At 46.5% G+C, this 23076-nt stretch overlaps 1 protein-coding gene and 1 long non-coding RNA gene across 4 annotated transcripts in view; one reads left to right on the top strand and one right to left on the bottom strand.

The window, feature by feature from the left end:
- Window positions 1-20736, top strand: part of LOC128695256 (uncharacterized) — a 76713-nt gene extending 55977 nt beyond the window's left edge. Inside the window, exons 2-4 of one of the 2 annotated variants that reach the window (XM_070095471.1) lie at window positions 3882-4098; window positions 12627-13802; window positions 20018-20736. In XM_070095471.1, the coding sequence (XP_069951572.1) occupies window positions 3889-4098; window positions 12627-13802; window positions 20018-20107 (1476 nt within the window). In that variant the 5' untranslated portion in view covers window positions 3882-3888 and the 3' untranslated portion in view covers window positions 20108-20736. Of the gene's footprint in view, window positions 1-3881; window positions 4099-12626 lie in introns of both variants that reach the window. The other variant, XM_070095470.1, reaches the window with a different exon arrangement.
- The window catches only part of LOC138854143 (uncharacterized), a 74801-nt gene that overhangs the window by 45948 nt on the left and 5777 nt on the right, over window positions 1-23076 (bottom strand). For both annotated transcript variants that reach the window (XR_011393348.1, XR_011393349.1), the window contains exon 2: window positions 19995-20092. This is a non-coding gene — a long non-coding RNA (uncharacterized lncRNA). The remainder of the gene's footprint in view (window positions 1-19994; window positions 20093-23076) is intronic.

The raw sequence follows: 23076 nt of genomic DNA, 5'->3' as shown, positions 1-23076 counted from the left end.
AGGACTGCCCCCAGTGGAACCCCGCTTGTCACAGGCGCCCACTCTGACACGTCGTCACGTACCATGACTCGTTGTTGTCTCCCTGTCAGGTATTCTCTGATCCATTGCAGTGCCTTTCCTGTTATGTGTGCCTGATCCTCTAGCTTTTGCAGTAACCTCTTGTGAGGAACTGTGTCGAAGGCCTTCTTGCAGTCCAAAAAAATGCAGTCGTGTGTGTGTGTGTGTGTGTGTGTGTGTGTGTGTGTGTGTGTGTGTGTGTGTGTGTGTGTGTGTGTGTGTGTGTGTGTGTGTGTGTGTGTGTGTGGTGTGTAAGGTGTAGTGTGAGTGTAGTGTGTGTGCGCTCGCCTATTCGTGGGTGTAAGGGTCGCTTCATAGCTTGTGTGTGTGTGGTGTGTAAGGTGTAGTGAGTCAGAGTACATTGACACATATTGACCCGTCTCCTGCCTCCCTCACAACTTCCACAACCCCCCCCCCCTCTCTTCCTACATCCTCACCCTTTACCACTTGCCCATCCAACCTCTCCTCACTTATCTAACGCTTACGTAGTTAATGATTCCGTAGTTAAATATTTGACGATATCCTCACCACCTTGCTGGTCTTACAGCTTAGGCTGAAAGATTTCCGTACATGACGAACGAAACCCATTTTGTGTGATGAATACGACAGGAAATAATAGCACGATTTTGTTAACATAATGGAACGACCGTATGGAACAGGCTACACACTGCTGGACTTCCCACAGTGTAACAGTCATAGAATAGAATAGCCGCACACTACGCTTGTTCCCACAGTGTAATTAATAATAATAATAATAATAATAATAATAATAATAATAATCTTTATCTTTTGTTTCTACAAGTACATGTACAAGGTATACAGACCACAGACCATAGCGGAAAATCCTAGAGTGATTAGTACCAAATTTACACACGAAAATCACTCCCTACGAAAACAAGACTCGGCAGGCGGTGCAACATCTCCCCAGTGGAAACCAGAGGCGCCATGAATACGCTAAGAGACAACACAGTTAAGTGTCAGGGGCCCCAAGACTGTTCAACTGCCTTCCGGCATATATAAGGGGGATTACCAATATACCCCTGGCTGCCCTCAAGAAGGCGCTGGACAGGCACCGAAAGTCACTACTTAACCAGTCGGGCTCTGGTTCGTACGTCAGTTTATGTGCGGCGGCAGTAACAACCTGGTTGATCAGGCCCTGATCCACCGCGAGGCCTGGTAACAGAATGGGCCACTGGGGCGTTGACCCCCGAAACCCCTCTCTAGATATACTCCAGATAATGATATACTGCTGTATAGAAAGCTCCTTGTTTTGCAGAGCATGTCGGGCAGATTAGGTCAATTTTGCCCCCAGGATGCGACCCACAACCAGGTACCTATTTTACTGAGGTGAACATGGACAGCAGGTGTCTTAAGGAAACACGTCATAATGTTTCCACTTGTACCGGGGATCGACCCCCGGAACTCAGTGTGTGCTCTGAGTGCGCACTGTGTACGTATATATTTGTATAAAAATAGTACACTACTTAATTATACTCAGCTAGTTTAATTAACAGCCAAAAGTGTTAGGTAAAATCTTCATGTTTGTCTCATAATTTTGCTTATCAAAATTCTGTACACCACATAGTCAGTAGCACCAACATGGAACCCCCACCTTCTTAAGCACACGCAAAACCAATCTTAAAGCCAGTAGCACCCGCATAGAGAACATACCTTCCCAAGCACATGTAAGACCAGTCTTAGCACCAGCATGGTGAATCAGCAACGCCAGCAAGGATCCTACATCTCAAGCACTTTAAGGTTAGCAAGTTATAGAAGTTTGCCCTCAGACAGAACTGTATATAGTTCTGCGAAACTGAAGGACTGATTACCTCATAATCTACTGTCGTCGTATATCATCTCCGTAATGAAATGAGTACGCTTCAGTAACTGGGCTTCTACCCTTCTACCCGCATTCGAATGCGGTCTCGTGTATCAAAAGTTGGCTTCTTAATTATAATTGATTCTTTATCAACCATAAATTCCCTTAACTCTCTGAATATCAATTGTGGCATGCTTGTGTCAGGAGTCAGACATAGGAATGGTGGAACTGTAAACAGTGGAGTTACAGTACACCTGTGGATTTCATCTCACACTGGTCTTCAGATGCATGATAGAACTGATGAATTAGCAAATGCATATATGCCTTCAAGGAGGGAGTAGATTACAACCTCGGGCTCTCAGAAGTTTGAGAACAATGATAGGAAAAATATGTTCAACTGAACGTCATAATTTGAGACTGAAGAAGACTAACACTAGTCAGTCCACCTATCGTTATTATATCATGCAGGAGGAGCCACATGTCTATGATGCATCCAAGAAAATCTGCAGACTTTTGGATGTCACTATTGCCAGGCTCTGGCTGGGAGGTTGCATCAGCACGACCAGCTGATGTAGACGGAACTAAATGTAAATTTTGTTAGATGGGCAAGTGTCACACCTTGCGTCATATGTGCTGGAATGCGATAAAATTAATGAATTCGGAGACTCACTTGCAAATGTTCAACAAACGTCAAATATTTTATCCACACTGGCATATTACTATCCAATCTAGAAAAATTCCCAGACTTTGCCTATTATAAATAACTTGTTTGCGTTCAAGCATCCCTTCCTAAAATATAAGGCAATATTAATAATTCAGAGCCACATATTAATAATTCAAAACCACATAATAATTCAGAATCATATATAAGCTACACTAACATTTTTGTGACTTAATGTCTATATAAATAACTCATTACGTAATTATTGCCACCAAACACGAATATGTAAATAGTTCATTACCACTAACTTGTTAAGCTATCAAAACTTTGGGGCTCATTCCCTGGACCCATTAAACGGTGCCCCGTTGCCTGGTGGCTAAAGCTCTCTCTTCACACAGTGAGGGTCTGGCTTCGATTCCCAGCGAGGGTAGAAACATTGGGCGTGTTTCTTTACACCGGTTGTCTTTGTTCACCCATCAGTAAAATGGATACCTGGGAGTTAGTCGACTGGTGTGGGTTGCATCCTGGGACAAAACTGACCTAATTTGACCGAAATGCTCTGCATAACAAGCGGCTTTCTATATAGTAGTATGTCATTGATGTCAGCTAGGACTGTATACCTTGTACATGTAGAAATATATTATTATTATTATTATTATTATTATTATTATTATGTGCTTCACTGCCACTACACTGGGTATGAGGTACATAATAAAGATAAACTCACATGGGGAATTAAGACTCAGAGAGTGCTGTCTTACTTAGAAGAAAGAAGACTCAGTAAGATGAGCTTTCCCTGAAAACCAATGTTGTGTCCTCGCCTCTACCACTCGCCGAACTGTTCAACATTTTATATATAACTCTACGTACATATCCCTTCCAGTTCTTAGTTAAATGAAGATAAATACATAAACATTAATATCTTCAGTATTTATAGTCTCATTCTTCAGATTTTTTCATCATGATTGATATAGTTGAGTTCCAGCTCCTGGGTATTTTAGGGACTCTCGGAGGATACCTTCACAATGCTTTGCCTGTTTATTCTAAAAATTTTCACGGTGTTTATGTTCAGTGCCAGTTCATTAACTCTCGGAAGGTGTTGATCTACAGCTCCTGGACCTCTTTGCAATGTTAAGGTATAGCTCCCAGGTCTCTTGAGGGGCTTTAGCTGCAGTTCCTTTCCCTCGTGAGAGTTTTGAAGTGTTGTACAGCTGTACAGAATCTTTGTATCTAGCAGAACTTTTGTTGGGTTCTGATAGAGGCGATACAAGACCTAAACAAATTTAATTATACTGAATGTATATACAGCAGTACCAACGGAAACTTACAAATTTATATTTTCAGAGTGACAATGTGCGAAGCTGGGAATATGAGGGGGGCGAACGGGATGAATATGACGTTGAAGGGGTACGTGAACATGACGTTGGAAGAAAGTGAAAGTGAAGGGTCCCCCAAGTGGGTGCCTCTAGACACCTTCATCGGCCTCATCCTGGCTTTCTCATCTTGTCTCTTCATCGGTGTCTCCGTCATAGTCAAGAAGCTCGCTCTCAAGGATATTGAGGTGGGTATCCTCACCCACAACCACCATCACACAACCACCATCACACTACCACCCTCTCACTACCACCATCACACTACCACCCTCTCACTACCACCATCACACTACCACCCTCTCACTACCACCCTCACACTACCACCCTCACACTACCACCCTCACACTACCACCCTCACACTACCACCCTCACACTACCACCCTCACACTACCACCCTCACACTACCACCCTCACACTACCACCCTCACACTACCACCCTCACACTACCACCCTCACACTACCACCCTCACACTACCACCCTCACACTACCACCCTCACACTACCACCCTCACACTACCACCCTCACACTACCACCCTCACACTACCACCCTCACACTACCACCCTCACACTACCACCCTCACACTACCACCCTCACACTACCACCCTCACACTACCACCATCACACTACCACCCTCACACTACCACCCTCACACTACCACCCTCACACTACCACCCTCACACTACCACCCTCACACTACCACCCTCACACTACCACCCTCACACTACCACCCTCACACTACCACCCTCACACTACCACCCTCACACTACCACCCTCACACTACCTCCCTCACTCTACCACCATCACACTACCACCCTTACACTACCACCCTCACACTACCTCCCTCACACTACCACCCTCACACTACCAACCTCACACTACCACCCTCACACTACCACCCTCACACTACCACCCTCACACTACCACCCTCACACTACCACCCTCACATTACCACCATCATTCTACCACCCCTCACACTTCCACCCTCACACTAGCATCCTCACACTACCACACTCACACTCCCACCCTCACACTACCACCACTCACACTACCACCCTTCACACTACCACCCCTTACACTACCTCCCTCACATTACCAACCTCACACTACCTCCCCTTACTCTACCACCATCACACTACCACCCTCTCACTACCACCCTCTCACTACCACCATCACACTACCACCCTCTCACTACCACCCTCTCACTACCACCATCACACTACCACCCTCTCACTACCACCCTCACACTACCACCCTCACACTACCACCCTTACACTACCACCCTCACACTACCACCCTCACACTACCACCCTCACACTACCACCCTCACACTACCACCCTCACACTACCACCCTCACACTACCACCCTCACACTACCACCCTCACACTACCACCCTTACACTAGCACCCTCACACTACCACCCTCACCTTACCACTCTCACTCTACCACCCTCACACTACCACCCTCGCACTACCACCCTCACACTACCACCCTCACAATGCCACCCTCACACCACCACCCTCACACTACCACCCGTCACACTACCTCCCTCACACAACCACCTTCACACTACAACCCTCACACTACCACCCTCACACTACCACCCTCACACTACCACCCTCACACTACCACCCTCACTCTACCACCATCACACTACCACCCTTACACTACCACCCTCACACTACCACCCTCACACTACCACCCTCACACTACCACCCTCACACTACCACCCTCACACTACCACCCTCACACTACCACCCTCACACTACCACCCTCACACTACCACCCTCACACTACCACCCTCACACTACCACCCTCACACTACCACCCTCACACTACCACCCTCACACTACCACCCTCACACTACCACCCTCACACTACCACCCTCACACTACCACCCTCACACTACCACCCTCACACTACCACCCTCACACTACCACCCTCACACTACCACCCTCACACTACCACCCTCACACTACCACCCTCACACTACCACCCTCACACTACCACCCTCACACTACCACCCTCACACTACCACCCTCACACTACCACCCTCACACTACCACCCTCACACTACCACCCTCTCACTACCACCCTCACACTACCACCCTCACACTACCACCCTCACACTACCACCCTCACACTACCACCCTCACACTACCACCCTCACACTACCACCCTCACACTACCACCCTCACACTACCACCCTCACACTACCTCCCTCACACAACCACCCTCACACTACAACCCTCACACTACCACCCCTCTCACTACCTCCCTCACGCTACCACACCTCACACTACCTCCTTCACACTACCACCCCTCACATTACCGCCCCTCACACTACCACCCTCACACTAAGACCCTTACACTACGTCCCTTACACTACCACCCTCACACTACCTCCCTCACACTACCACCCTCACACTACCTCCCTCACACTACCACCCTCACACTACCACCCTCACACTACCACCCTCACACTACCACCCTCACACTACCACCCTCACACTACCACCCTCACACTACCACCCTCACACTACCACCCTCACACTACCACCCTCACACTACCACCCTCACACTACCACCCTCACACTACCACCCTCACACTACCACCCTCACACTACCACCATCACACTACCACCCTCACACTACCACCCTCACACTACCACCCTCACACTACCACCCTCACACTACCACCCTCACACTACCACCCTCACACTACCACCCTCACACTACCACCCTCACACTACCACCCTCACACTACCACCCTCACACTACCACCATCACACTACCACCCTCACACTACCACCCTCACACTACCACCCTCACACTACCACCCTCACACTACCACCCTCACACTACCACCCTCACACTACCACCCTCACACTACCACCCTCACACTACCACCCTCACACTACCACCCTCACACTACCACCCTCACACTACCACCCTCACACTACCACCCTCACACTACCACCCTCACACTACCACCCTCACACTACCACCCTCACACTACCACCCTCACACTACCTCCCTCACTCTACCACCATCACACTACCACCCTTACACTACCACCCTCACACTACCTCCCTCACACTACCACCCTCACACTACCAACCTCACACTACCACCCTCACACTACCACCCTCACACTACCACCCTCACACTACCACCCTCACACTACCACCCTCACACTACCACCCTCACACTACCACCCTCACACTACCACCCTCACACTACCACCCTCACACTACCACCATCACACTACCACCCTCACACTACCACCATCACACTTCCACTCTCACACTACCACCCTCACACTCCCTCCCTCACACTACCACCCTCACACTACCACCCTTACACTACCTCCCTCACACTACCACCCTCACTCTACCTTCCTCACACTACCACCCTTACACTACCACCTTCACACCCCAACCCTCACACTACCACTCTCACACTACCACCCTCACACTACCTCCCTCACACTACCACCCTCACACCACCACCCTTACACTACCTCCCTCACACTACCACCCTCACACTACCACCCTCACACTACCACCCTCACACTACCACCCTCACACTACCACCCTCACACTACCACCCTCACACTACCACCCTCACACTACCACCCTCACACTACCTCCCTCACACTACCACCCTCACACTACCACCACTCACACTACCACCCCTCACACTACCTCCCCTTACACTACCACCCTCACACTACCACCCTCACACTACCACCCTCACACTACCACCCTCACACTACCACCCTCACACTACCACCCTCACACTACCACCCTCACACTACCACCCTCACACTACCACTCTCACACTACCACCCTCACACTACCTCCCTCATACTACCACCCTCACACTACCACCCTTACACTACCTCCCTCACACTACCACCCTCATACTACCTCCCTCACACTACCACCCTCACACTACCTCCCTCACACTACCACCCTCACACTACCACCCTCACACTACCACCCTCACACTACCACCCTCACACTACCTCCCTCACACTACCACCCTCACACTACCACCCTCACACTACCACCCTCACACTACCACCCTCACACTACCACCCTCACACTACCACCCTCACACTACCACCCTCACACTACCACCCTCACACTTCCACCCTCACACTACCACCCTTACACTACCTACCTCACACTACCACCCTTCACACTACCTCCCTCACACTACCACCACTCACACTACCACCCTCACACTACCACCCTCACACTACCACCCTCACACTACCACCCTCACACTACCACCCTCACACTACCACCCTCACACTACCACCCTCACACTACCACCCTCACACTACCACCCTCACACTACCACCCTCACACTACCACCCTCACACTACCACCCTTACACTACCACCCTCACACTACCACCCTCACACTACTACCCTTACAGTAGCACCCTTGCACTTCCACCCTCACCCTACCACTCTTACCTCCCTCACACTTCCACCCTCACACTACCACTCTCACACTACCACCCTGACACTACCACCCTTACACTACCACCCTCACACTACTACCCTCACACTACCACCCTTACACTAGCACCCTCACACTACCACCCTCACACTACAACCCTCACACTACTACTCTCACAGTACCACCCTCACACTCCCTCCCTCACACTACCACCCTCAGACTACCACCCTTACACTACCTCCCTCACACTACCACCCTCACACTACTACCATCACACTACCACACTCTCACTACTACCCTCACACTACCACCCTCACACTACCACACTCTCACTACTACCATCACACTACCACACTCACACTACCACCCTCACTACTACCATCCTCACACTACCACCCTCTCACTACCACCGTCACACTACCACACTCTCACTACTACCATCACACTACCACCCTCTCACTACCACACTCTCACTACTACCATCACACTACCACACTCTCACTACCACCGTCACACTACCACACTCTCACTACTACCATCACACTACCACACTCTCACTACCACTATCACACTACCACACTCTCACTACTACCATCACACTACCACACTCTCACTACCACCGTCACACTACCACCCTCTCACTACCACCATCACACTACCACGCTCTCACTTCTACCATCACACTACCACACTCTCACTACCACCATCACACTACCACACTCACTACTACCATCACACTACCACACACTACTACCATCACACTACCACACTCTCACTACCACACTCTCACTACCACACTCTCACTACTACCATCACACTACCACACTCTCACTACCACCGTCACACTACCACACTCTCACTACTACCATCACACTACCACACTCTCACTACCACCATCACACTACCACCCTCTCACTACCACCATCACACTACCACCCTCTCACTACCACCCTCTCACTACCACCATCACACTACTACCCTCACCCTACCACCCTCTCACTACCACCATCACACTACCACACTCTCACTACTACCATCACACTACCACCCTCTCACTACTACCATCACACTACCACACTCTCACTACCACCATCACACTACCACCCTCTCACTACTACCATCACACTGCCACCCTCTCACTACCACCATCAAACTACCACACTCACTACCACCATCACACTACCACACTCTCACTACTACCATCACACTACCACACTCTCACTACTATCATCACACTACCACCCTCTCACTACCACCATCACACTGCCACCCTCTCACTACCACCATCACACTGCCACCCTCTCACTACCACCATCACACTACCACACTCTCACTACTACCATCACACTACCACCCTCTCACTACCACCATCACACTGCCACCCTCTCACTACCACCATCACACTGCCACCCTCTCACTACCACCATCACACTGCCACCCTCTCACTACCACCCTCTCACTACCACCATCACACTACCACCATCACACTACCACCATCACACTACCACCATCACACTGCCACCCTCTCACTACCACCATCACACTACCACCCTCTCACTACCACCATCACACTACCACCCTCTCACTACCACCATCACACTACCACCCTCTCACTACCACCATCACACTACCACCCTCTCACTACCACCATCACACTGCCACCCTCTCACTACCACCATCACACTACCACCCTCTCACTACCACCCTCTCACTACCACCATCACACTGCCACCCTCTCACTACCACCATCACACTACCACCCTCTCACTACCACCATCACACTGCCACCCTCTCACTACCACCATCACACTGCCACCCTCTCACTACCACCATCACACTGCCACCCTCTCACTACCACCATCACACTGCCACCCTCTCACTACCACCATCACACTACCACCATCACACTACCACACTCTCACTACTACCATCACACTACCACCCTCTCACTACCACCATCACACTGCCACCCTCTCACTACCACCATCACACTGCCACCCTCTCACTACCACCATCACACTACCACCATCACACTACCACACTCTCACTACTACCATCACACTGCCACTCTCTCACTACCACCATCACACTACCACACTCTCACTACTACCATCACACTACCACACTCTCACTACCACCATCACACTACCACACTCTCACTACTACCATCACAGTACCACACTCTCACTACTACCATCACACTACCACACTCACTACCACCATCACACTACCACACTCTCACTACTACCATCACACTACCACACTCTCACTACCACACTCTCACTACTACCATCACACTACCACACTCTCACTACCACCATCACACTACCACACTCTCACTACTACCATCACACTACCACACTCTCACTACCACCATCACACTACCACACTCTCACTACTACCATCACACTACCACACTCTCACTACCACCGTCACACTACCACACTCTCACTACTACCATCACACTACCACACTCTCACTACCACCGTCACACTACCACACTCTCACTACTACCATCACACTACCACACTCTCACTACCACCGTCACACTACCACACTCTCACTACCACCGTCACACTACCACACTCTCACTACCACCGTCACACTACCACACTCTCACTACCACCGTCACACTACCACACTCTCACTACTACCATCACACTACCACACTCTCACTACCACCATCACACTACCACGCTCTCACTACTACCATCACACTACCACGCTCTCACTACTACCATCACACTACCACACTCTCACTACTACCATCACACTACCACACTCTCACTACTACCATCACACTACCACACTCTCACTACCACCATCACACTACCACACTCTCACTACTACCATCACACTACCACACTCTCACTACCACCATCACACTACCACACTCTCACTACTACCATCACACTACCACCCTCTCACTACTACCATCACACTACCACACTCTCACTACTACCATCACATTACCACACTCTCACTACAGCCATCACACTACCACATTCACTACTACCATCACACTACCACACTCTCACTACTACCATCACACTACCACACTCTCACTACCACCATCACACTACCACACTCTCACTACTACCAACACACTACCACACTCTCACTACTACCATCACACTACCACACTCTCACTACTACCATCACACTACCACACTCTCACTACCACCATCCCACTACCACACTCACTACTACCATCACACTACCACACTCTCACTACCGCCATCACACTACCACACTCTCACTACCATCACACTACCACACTCTCACTACTACCATCACACTACCACACTCTCAATACCACAATCTCACTACCACACTCTCACTACTACCATCACACTACCACACTCTCACTACCACCATCACACTAGCACACTCTCACTACTACCATCACACTACCACACTCTCACTACCACCGTCACACTACCACACTCTCACTACCGCCATCACACTACCACTCTCACTACTACCATCACACTAGCACACTCTCACTACTACCATCACACTACCACACTCTCACTACCACCATCACACTACCACACTCACTACTACCAACACACTACCACACTCTCACTACTACCAACACACTACCACACTCTCACTACTACCATCACACTACCACACTCTCACTACCACCATCACACTCAATACTACCATCACACTACCACACTCTCACTACCACCATCATACTACCACACACTACCACCATCACACTACCACACTCTCACTACTACCATCACACTACCATACACTCACTACTACCATCACACTACCACACTCTCATTACCACCATCACACTACCACACACTCGCTACTACCGTCACACTACCACACTCTACCACCATCACACTACCACACTCACTACTACCATCACAGTACCACACTCACTATCACCATCACACTACCACTCCAACTAGCAACACTGCTACCGTCACTATACATACCTTCAGCTATAATTTTCCAATACAATCCTTTCGCAGTGGCCGAAATGTTAATAAAGGATCTCATTACGCTATATTTGTGTTTGTTTCCATTGTGTCGGTATTTTATTCTATTTCTTTCACTGCCAGTTTTATAATTGTCATGTATATCGTAATATTTGTCGCGTATACCATTATGTGTGTCTTGTCCACCTTTATATTTGTCATGTGGACAATCATATCTTTCGTATCTATGTTTATGGTCGTATGTGTGAGTGAGGCTCAAAGAATTGTTTACATTCTCAGGCGCAGGGAGGTACTCGGGCTGTGGACGGAGGCTACGGATACCTACGTCTACCTAAGTGGTGGCTAGGTATCTCTCTCATGGGCCTAGGAGAGCTCACTAACTTTGTGGCCTATATCTTCGCTCCAGCTATCCTAGTCACGCCCCTCGGGGTGTTCTCCATCGTATGGACGGCGGCGCTTTCCCCCTACTTCCTGAAGGAGCGGCTGGGCATGTTGGGAAAACTGGGCTGTATTTTGGTACTAGTGGGCTGTATTGTCGTCACTCTGTGTGGACCCAAAGATAGAGAGATAGCCAGCATGGAGGAGTTGCAATCCCAGCTGCTACATCCAGGCTTCCTTGTTTATGCTGGTCTGGTAGTAGTGGTGTCATTGGTGTTCATGGCACTGGTGCCTCGCTACGGCCACCGCTACGTCATCCTCTACATCACCATCTGCTCTTGCTTCGGCTCACTCTCAGTCATGTTCTGTAAAGGTGTGGGTTTAGCACTGAAACAGACGATCGGTGGCATCAACCAGTTCACTAACTGGGCTACCTGGGTGTGTCTAGTGGCACTAGTGGTGTGTCTACTCATAGAGACGGTGTACATGCAGCGAGCACTCGACCTCTTCAACAGCTCAGTATTCATGTCTATCAACTATGTTCTTTTCACTTCACTGGTCATCGTCGCCTCATCCATTCTCTACACAGAACTGCAAGAGATAGGCGTTAAGAACATCATCCTCACTCTTCTTGGCTTTATTGTCAACATCGTGGCACTCTTCCTCTTGCACTTGGACAAGGAAGACACAAGCCCTCAAACCTCAGACACAGAGAGGGAGGAGAGGCAGGCGTCGCCGCAGCTGGCAAAGACTGACCTGGCAGGTATAGAACAGGGCACACCGTTGCTGGGACGTGCCCCTGCCTCTCCCTTGGCGGGCCTCAACCTGTCCCACACTATGTTCCCAGCCAAGACCAACTCGTGCATGTCACTAATCAGCCAGAACAGCATACAACAACATTCTGGCACCCATATACATCCCCACGGTGCTAACCCTGACAACAGCAGCCAACGTAGCAACACAAGTGAAGACAGCAGCAGCAACAGCAGCAGGGGCGGCGGCAGTAGTGCAGACGGTAGCAGAAGCAGCAGTAGGAGTGATCATAATGAGACTCTGAGAAGGCGAGAGACACACAATGTAAGTGAGTGCAACAGAGGACACTGTAGGTCCTCGTCCACTTGCATGTGCGAAGTGCCACTTCTGACTAAACTTCACACATCAAATTGTAAGCTTGCCAACCAACCATCTAGCCCAGAGATGGGTGTCACTAACAACAGTAGAGGTAGCAATTGCAGCAACAAGCCAGGCGAGGTCAGTGTCAGTGTAGATGATAATATTACAGTCTCTTTTCACGAGGAACACAAGCATGCGCTCGTGTGATCCCGGCTAACCCAGTATTACCTCAGTGCAACATGCATTACGCACTGGTTCTCACTCATGACTCGTACCACACTAATAAACCTGATTCTCGTATTGCACCAAAAATAATTGTTACATAAACTTCCCAGTATGCTATATAAATAATGAAAATAAGAGATTATTAAGTAATTAATGACAATTACATTTTGACTTGGCTACAACACCGTAAACGATAAAATGAGTATGTATTGAATCATTATGTACACAACGTTCAGAAGTGACACCCATCTCGTGAGCGACTCCCGTCTCGTGAGCGACTCCCGTATCGTGAGTAGCCCCTTCTTTCCCCAAAACACACACACACACACATCAAATACTGAATTCCGTGTGTATGATGTGTATATTTTGTTTATTACGTATTGTGCTCCTTGTGTATGATGTATTGCACCCTGTGTATGATGTTCGATTCCCGGCGGGTGGAAACATTTCGACACGTTTCCTTACACCTGTTGTCCTGTTCACCTAGCAGCAAATAGGTACCTGGGTGTTAGTCGACTGGTGTGGGTCGCATCCTGGGGGACAAGATTAAGGACCCCAATGGAAATAAGTTAGACAGTCCTCGATGACGCACTGACTTTCTTGGGTTATCCTGGGTGGCTAACCCTCCGGGGTTAAAAATCCGAACAAAATCTTATCTTAAGAAGCAAGATCACCACCCATCTAGAAACCCATCAGTTACACAACCCAGGGCAACATGGGTTTAGAACAGGTCGCTCCTGTCTGTCTCAACTATTGGATCACTACGACAAGATCCTAGATGCACTAGAAGACAAAAAGAATGCAGATGTAATATATACAGACTTTGCAAAAGCCTTCGACAAGTGTGACCATGGCGTAATAGCGCACAAAATGCGTGCTAAAGGAATAACAGGAAAAGTCGGTCGATGGGTCTATAATTTCCTCACTAACAGAACACAGAGAGTAGTCGTCAACAGAGTAAAGTCCGAGGCAGCTACGGTGAAAAGCTCTGTTCCACAAGGCACAGTACTCGCTCCCATCTTGTTCCTCATCCTCATATCTGACATAGACAAGGATGTCAGCCACAGCACCGTGTCTTCCTTTGCAGATGACACCCGAATCTGCATGACAGTGTCTTCCATTGCAGACACTGCAAGGTTCCAGGCGGACATCAACCAAATCTTTCAGTGGGCTGCAGAAAACAATATGAAGTTCAACGATGAGAAATTTCAATTACTCAGATATGGTAAACACGAGGAAATTAAATCTTCATCAGAGTACAAAACAAATTCTGGCCACAAAATAGGGCGAAACACCAACGTCAAAGACCTGGGAGTGATCATGTCGGAGGATCTCACCTTGAAGGACCATAACATTGTATCGATCGCATCTGCTAGAAAAATGACAGGATGGATAATGAGAACGTTCAAAACGAGGGATGCCAAGCCCATGATGACACTCTTCAGGTCACTCGTTCTTCTAGGCTGGAATATTGCTGCACACTAACAGCACCTTTCAAGGCAGGTGAAATTGCTGACCTAGAAAATGTACAGAGAACCTTCACGGCGCGCATAACGGAGATAAAACACCTCAATTACTGGGAGCGCTTGAGGTTCCTGAACCTGTATTCCCTGGAACGCAGGCGGGAGAGATACATGATTATATACACCTGGAAAATCCTAGAGGGACTAGTACCGAACTTGCACACGAAAATCACTCAGTACGAAAGCAAAAGACTTGGCAGACGATGCAACATCCCCCCAATGAAAAGCAGGGGTGTCACTAGCACATTAAGAGACCATACAATAAGTGTCAGGGGCCCGAGACTGTTCAACTGCCTCCCAGCATACATAAGGGGGATTACCAACAGACCCCTGGCAGTCTTCAAGCTGGCACTGGACAAGCACCTAAAGTCGGTTCCTGACCAGCCGGGCTGTGGCTCGTACGTTGGTTTGCGTGCAGCCAGCAGTAACAGCCTGGTTGATCAGGCTCTGATCCACCAGGAGGCCTGGTCACAGACCGGGCCGCGGGGCCGTTGACCCCCGGAACTCTTTCCAGGTAAACTCCAGGTATGCATCGTATGCTCTGTGTAAGAGCCTGCTATGCTATTATTTGCAGCATATTTATGTATCAGTGTACTGTATAACACTGCATAAAGTGACTGCGTGTTTACTGCTGCCTAGCAGCTCATTGTGCCATAATAACATTTGTTTTGTAGATAAATGGTTCAGAGAACGACAAGTTGATAGATTAGACACATGGACAATACTTGGGTATATTTATTAAGGAAACGTTTCGCCCCGCAGTGGCTTCATCAGTCCTATACAAAGAAGAATGATGAAGATCATAAGGAGTTTGAGGTAATCAGTCGCTCATCTTGGAGTCGATGTAATCATTCCATCAATCTTGAAAATTATCTTGTATTCATTAAAGATACCCAAGTGTTGTACACGTGTCTAATTTATCAAGATTTGTTTTAAGCTAAATTTTAAGATGATTCAGACAGCTATTCTTATGCATTGCGCTTTCATTTGCTTACACACACATCTTCAGAGGAAGATGTGTGTGTAAGCACATGAAAGCGCTCAGGTTTTATTTCCTATTTTGACTGTGGTATTTTTTTCATATTTGCAATCACGCATTTTACTGTGATTTCTTACACACACACACACACACACACACACACACACACACACACACACACACACACACACACACACACACACACACACACACACACACACATATACACACACACACACACATATACACACATATACACACACACACACACACACACACACACACACACACACACACACACACACACACACACACACACACACACATACAAGCACGCATATACATACATACACACACACACACACACACACATGGGCAACTAGCGAACCTAAGAATAGCATTCCGACATCTCAGCAAGGAGTCGTTCCGGACCCTGTCCACACTGTGTACGCAGGCCCATATTGGAGTATGCCGCTCCAGTTTGGAACCCCTTACCTGGCCAGGCACGTCAGGAAACTAGAGAAAGTGCAAAGGTTTGCAACGAGACTAGTCCCGGAGCTAAGGAGCATGTCCTACGAGTAGAGGTTAAGAAAACTCGACCTGACAACACTGGAATACAGGAGGGACAGGGGAACATGATAACGACATATAAAACACTGAGAGGAATCGACAAGGTGGTCAGAGACAAGATGTTCCAGAGATGGGATACAGCAACAAAGGGTCACAATTGGAAGTTGAAGACTCAAATGAGTCACAGGGATGTTAGGAAGTATTTCTTCAGCCGTAGAGTTGTCAGGAAGTGGAATCTGGAAAGTGAGGTAGTGGAGGCAGTTACCATGCATAACTTTAAGAAGAGGTATGATAAAGCTCATGGAACAGAGAGAGTGGACCTAGTAGTGACCAGTGAAGAGGCGGGACCAGGAGCTATGACTCGACCCCTGCAACCACAATTAGATGAGTACACAAAGGTGGCAGAAGTAAAAAAAAAAACCCACACAGTTTTAAAGACTAGTATGACAAGGCCTATGAGCTACATAACTCATGATATGGGCAGTGGCAAGAGCTGAGACTCGATCTCAAGACCACAACTAGGCGAACACAAATTAAAGTGGTGTATTACAACCACTGAAATGTTAAAGAATTGTTTGACAAGCTAAACAAGTAAGACATCACGAGCCAACAGCTCTTGGAACTTCAACAACAGTCTCTTAGTTTAGAGACTGGGCTACGATTAGTGGACGGGGATCGAGCCTACACAATTTATGTTTGATGTCCCAGACAGGTTTAGTGCCTCTAGAAATACAAATCACTTAACGCGATATTGATTTTTACATTTTTCCGTGAGTTTTCTCATTTTAATACATATTTGTAGTCCCATCGACATTTACGAGTATTTTCTAGTATTTGCCTCGTACATTACTCGTATTACTTACGTTTGCCAAGCACTTCATTACCTCCTATTCCTCAAATGTTGAATGACCCTGAACGGGTCACTGAATGTTCAGTGTTCATATAATGGTATAACTGCCTTGTAGCTTTAAATCATTTAAGTTTGTATTTTTTTATAATTTTCCTGTATTCCGTTCTGTTACAGGCTGTAAATGTTCAGATATTTTTCATTTTGGATAGTAATTTCTAACCAAGTAAGCGAGTGATGCGTTACTGTAGTGTGTGTCTGTGAAGGAAAGACACTATAGAACAAGGTTTCAGTGGGACAAAGTTTCACTCTGTGTAGAGATTTTTCATGACTTGATAGAGCTGCACACAGTGCGAAACGATGTCCCTAGTAAAAGTGTGTTCCACAACCTAAGGTTTTTCTAACTATTGTTGATATTACGCTATTTGGATCCTACTGTGTGTGGATGTCTGATCTGTGGTGTGTTGAGGTGTATATGTCAGCTTTTTAGACAGTCAGACAAGCCAAACTGCATTAATTTTTTTCTTATTGGGTCGACAGTTTATGATGACAGCATAATAAGTAATAATACAGTATGCTGTTTTGTATGTATTCTACCATAGATATAAAAAAAATATTACTGGTACAAATATGTTTCAAGAGGAAATTACACAACTACCTGTTAAAGGTGCCAAATCAGTTATGTAGGGTTGTTGGCAGCCACAGCATGGCTGAATGACAGTTATAAATGTAATCTGGTCTCAGGCTAGGCTTCGAGAGTAGAGCAACCTTGAAATCAGTCATAGATAAGTTACAGGTATGCCACCTCGACTAAACTTGTTAAAATTAACGTAATGCAATTTTAGTTTAATCCTACCCAGCCTGTCTTAGATCAGCATAAATTTGGTGAGTATTATTTAACATGATTAAAATATGTTAATATCGTGATGTTCAGGCTGATTTTTTGTTGAGTTATTGCAATAGTGAATTTACACTTTGCTTGTTTGGCATGATGATCGTTACTTTACGCCAAGATCGCAATAGCTGCCTATAAAGTACAACATATACACACACACACAAATTGCTTACTATATGTTAACACCTACCAGAAAATAGAAAGACATGCAGTTTTGCGTATTTTTACACAGACTCGAGTAACTTTTTTTTATTTGGTCAACTGTTATTGATGACAACATAATGAGCAATAGAGAGTATGTCGTATATTAAGTCAAAAAATGTCGGGTTAGAGCAAGCAGTCCCTGAGGCCACATATACTGGATATGTAATATTTTTTTTTTAAATATGTTAATGTTCATAATTAAATACTCAGATTAATGCTTAAGCCTTAAGGAGTGAGAAGAATATGCTAAACTTATTGCATAGAGACAATAATAGCCTAGGCTATTATAGACTCCATGATATGATTGGAGTTATTATAGTCATCTCCATGACATGATTGGGGTTATAGCCATCTCCATGCCATGATTGAAGTTACTGTTTCCACCTCTATGACATAACTGAAGTTACTATTGCTATATCCTTGACATGATTGGAGTTTTGAGAGCCACCTCCATGACATGATTGAAGTGTGACCTTTGTGTTGAAGTATTAACAGTGTTGAGTCTCAGTTCCATCAAAATCTCAACATAGTATTATGAAGAATACATGTAACGTGTGTAACTTATATGAGGAAGATTGACTGAGGCATTAATAAGCCGCCAGAGATGACTCCATCACTAACTTGGCATTGTATCCTAGCCAGCAAAACAAAGATTTTTGAAATAACGACTCGCTGTGTATTATTATAATCATGAGGAGCGCTGAACCCGTAGGGTTATACAGCGCCTGTGGGGGGATGGAAGGTATTCAGGCTTAATTCAGGGAACTGGAACAAAGATCTACTTCCCTAGATCAAGAGCCCCACACCAGCGTCAAGGAACCTCCCTTGAGGGGTCGCTCTGTGTCAAGCTCTATCAAACTGATTTAATAAAGAGCTAAATATTATTTTGATAAAAGCTTGTTCCGAAACGTACCTTTTCTTTACTTTTGTTGGCAGGACTCCACTTGGATCCACAGATATGGTCGTTGGGGCGTCATCGGCGGGGCTAGCGTCCACTTATCGGGTTCTTACCTACATGATATATAAGATACGTGATTATGTAAGATTTGCAGTTTTCATAAATACTATTTTCATTTATTAAATATCTCTTGTCTAAAAAATATGCATTAGTTATATAAGTACCTGTATTGAGTATAATTGTTAAAATTATATAATATCTAATAAATGCAGAGAACATGTCACACCACAGAATGCAGATACTAATGTCTGCATCAAAGCCGGAACTGTTACAGGCAACTTAAGCTAGATGTTGGAGCAAAACTGAAAATAGAGTAGAAAGTGCTGAATCGAGCAGTATGGGGAGTCTAATTGCTTGAACTTCATAATATCTTCCTCTAAAACTAAGATATTAACAAGCAAACGACATCCCCCACCCATCTATTTGCAGGGTGAAATCATTAGCTACGTTAAAACTTACAGATATCTTGGTGTAGATATACCCTTTAACAAATCCACTATACCACAACTAAACAAGAAATGTAAAGCTAGGCTAAATGCTCTCAAAGCTGTTGCTGGCTACAATCCCAACTATGGTGCAAATGTGAGAATCGTGAGAATGATGTACATAGCCTATGTTAGGTCCTTAATTGATTATGCTGCTCCCATGTTGATATTAGCTAGAGAAAGTTCTCTCCTACCCTTGGAGTTAATGCAAAATGAAGCTCTCAGGATTATTCTTGGCTGTCCCAGATCTACAAAAGTTCTTAACATGAGAAAGGAGCTTGGTATTTCTAGTATCAATGATAGGATTGTTGAAATTAACACTGTACTCGGTATTTTTTTTTTTTTTTTTATTTTATTTAAAATACAATACATAGCTTAACATAAAAACCCTTAAACTAGGGTTGATACACATTGTATATAAACACATTTTGAAAACAATCTCTCAGAACGTACAATAGCAAATAAACACAATATTAACAAACACAAGAGGTTACACAATTATACTAGAAAATATCGCTTGTGACAAAACATAACATTAAGAAAATGGGCAATCTTAACCCTATGTACACAAGAACAACAACAAGAACATAACATGTAGGTGACCCCTGTAGCAGGTTCAATAATATAAATAAAACCATAATCCCTTCGGTATACACTATTTACATAATATACTGGGACATTGCCAATGCACAATACAATACAATAAGAAGAATAGTATGATAAATATATAAATATATCGGTTACTCACAACCAACACAAATAATCTATAACCGAAAGAACCTACATCACAATCTCATGATAAAACAAAGTACATACTCGCCTTACCACAAGTCTTACGAGTCAGCCACAAAACTAGAAAAAGCCATAATCATTCCGCACTCATCTACAGGCTATACACATTATATAACATAGCAATAAAATGCTCGGTACAAACACACAAAACCCCGTTTGCCAGGCCATAGCCGAAAGGTACATCAAGTACTTCAACAAAGAAAGAAGGCAGTAGACTCTGACTTAAGACATCTATAACACATATAACTTCACCACCACATCCACTCACACAACCACATTTTCCTCAACCACGCATTACACAGATACACACAGTAAACCAGCCGTTGTGCATACCCAACCCCGGAGACAAGCCCGTTCCATCCCCTGAAATTCACTCCCCCCCCCCCCTTTCACAACGTTAACAATGCTCTCACACTCATACTACGGTACCCTGCTGAAAAAGCCTGGTCCCAGCGACTTCCATATATTTCCCGATTATAACACAACGTTCTATAAATGGTCCCCGCCAACACCCTTTTGCGCACCTCCCAATCCCCATTCCTTCTCATTGCCCAGGATACAAAAACAAAATCCGCAATTATATACGTGATTGCACGTTGCACAGGCGCCTCGACGCCTCCCACGTCCAAACTTAACGCCCTCAATACTAATATCCCGCCTCCTCCCACTGTCCTCAGAACCTTACCCATCCATTCCCTGATACTCCCCAAATTATCACAAAAATACACTACATGAAACGCAGTCTCCTCATCCCCGCACACCCGACACGCGCCCTCCACCATCAACCCTCTTTCCTTAAGTGCAGCACCCGACGGCAGTATACCATGGAGAAAACGGAAAAATACCTCTCGCACATTTGGACGCACGCGCATCAACCGTAATCTTTCCCATATATCCTTCCACGCATACATAGGGTAGATACTCTCAGCCTTCACGACTACCTTCGTCCTTACAACACGCTCCAAAACACCCACTCGAACTTTATTAGGGTCCCGTACATGCAGCAACGCCCGCAACACGTCTTCACACACTTTCATCTCCGACCCTCCCCACCACATTCGCACCTCTTCATGCAAGCCATTCACGCCCCTCCCTGCATGACCCCGCACACGGCGTAACCCCCACTTCAAATAAATGCACTTGACTCTTAACCGTAAATCAATCAACCCCAATCCTCCTCTGTTGACCGGTAAAGTAACCACACTCCTACTCAACCATTCACACCCGGAACCCCAAAGAAAATGGAAAACCCTCTTTAACAGCCTCGTAACATCCGGACCTGCTAACGGATATACCGCAGCCACGTGCCAGACTTTACTGTATAACAACACATTCACAACAATCGCACGCTGATGTACTGTCAAATGAGTTGGTCTCAACCCATCCAATCGCCCCACCACTCGATCCACAACAAGTCCAGAATTAACCATCCTCGCCTCTCTCGCACTACGCATATACACTATTCCACACACTTTTATCCTGTCCACCATATTCCAACGTACATTCCTTCCCCAACTCTCTCTTCCCACCCAATCTCCTAAGACCAGTAATTTTGATTTTTCCACATTAACTCTTAACCCGGTAACCCCCGCGAAATTATCAATAACATCTCCAACCGCACGTAAACTCCTCTGCGTTCGCACGAGTATTGTCGTGTCATCCACATACCCTATTATTCCCTGCACTCCACTTCCTACTCCCCAATCCACCTCCATACACGCTTCCACCTTTCTATAGAAAGGGTCTGTTAAACAGGCAAA

The sequence above is a fragment of the Cherax quadricarinatus genome, chromosome 50 (genome assembly GCF_038502225.1).
Source record: "Cherax quadricarinatus isolate ZL_2023a chromosome 50, ASM3850222v1, whole genome shotgun sequence".
Taxonomy (NCBI): Eukaryota; Metazoa; Arthropoda; class Malacostraca; order Decapoda; family Parastacidae; genus Cherax; species Cherax quadricarinatus.
Note: the sequence above shows the minus strand (reverse complement) of the source record. Positions and strands in the feature narration are given on the sequence as shown.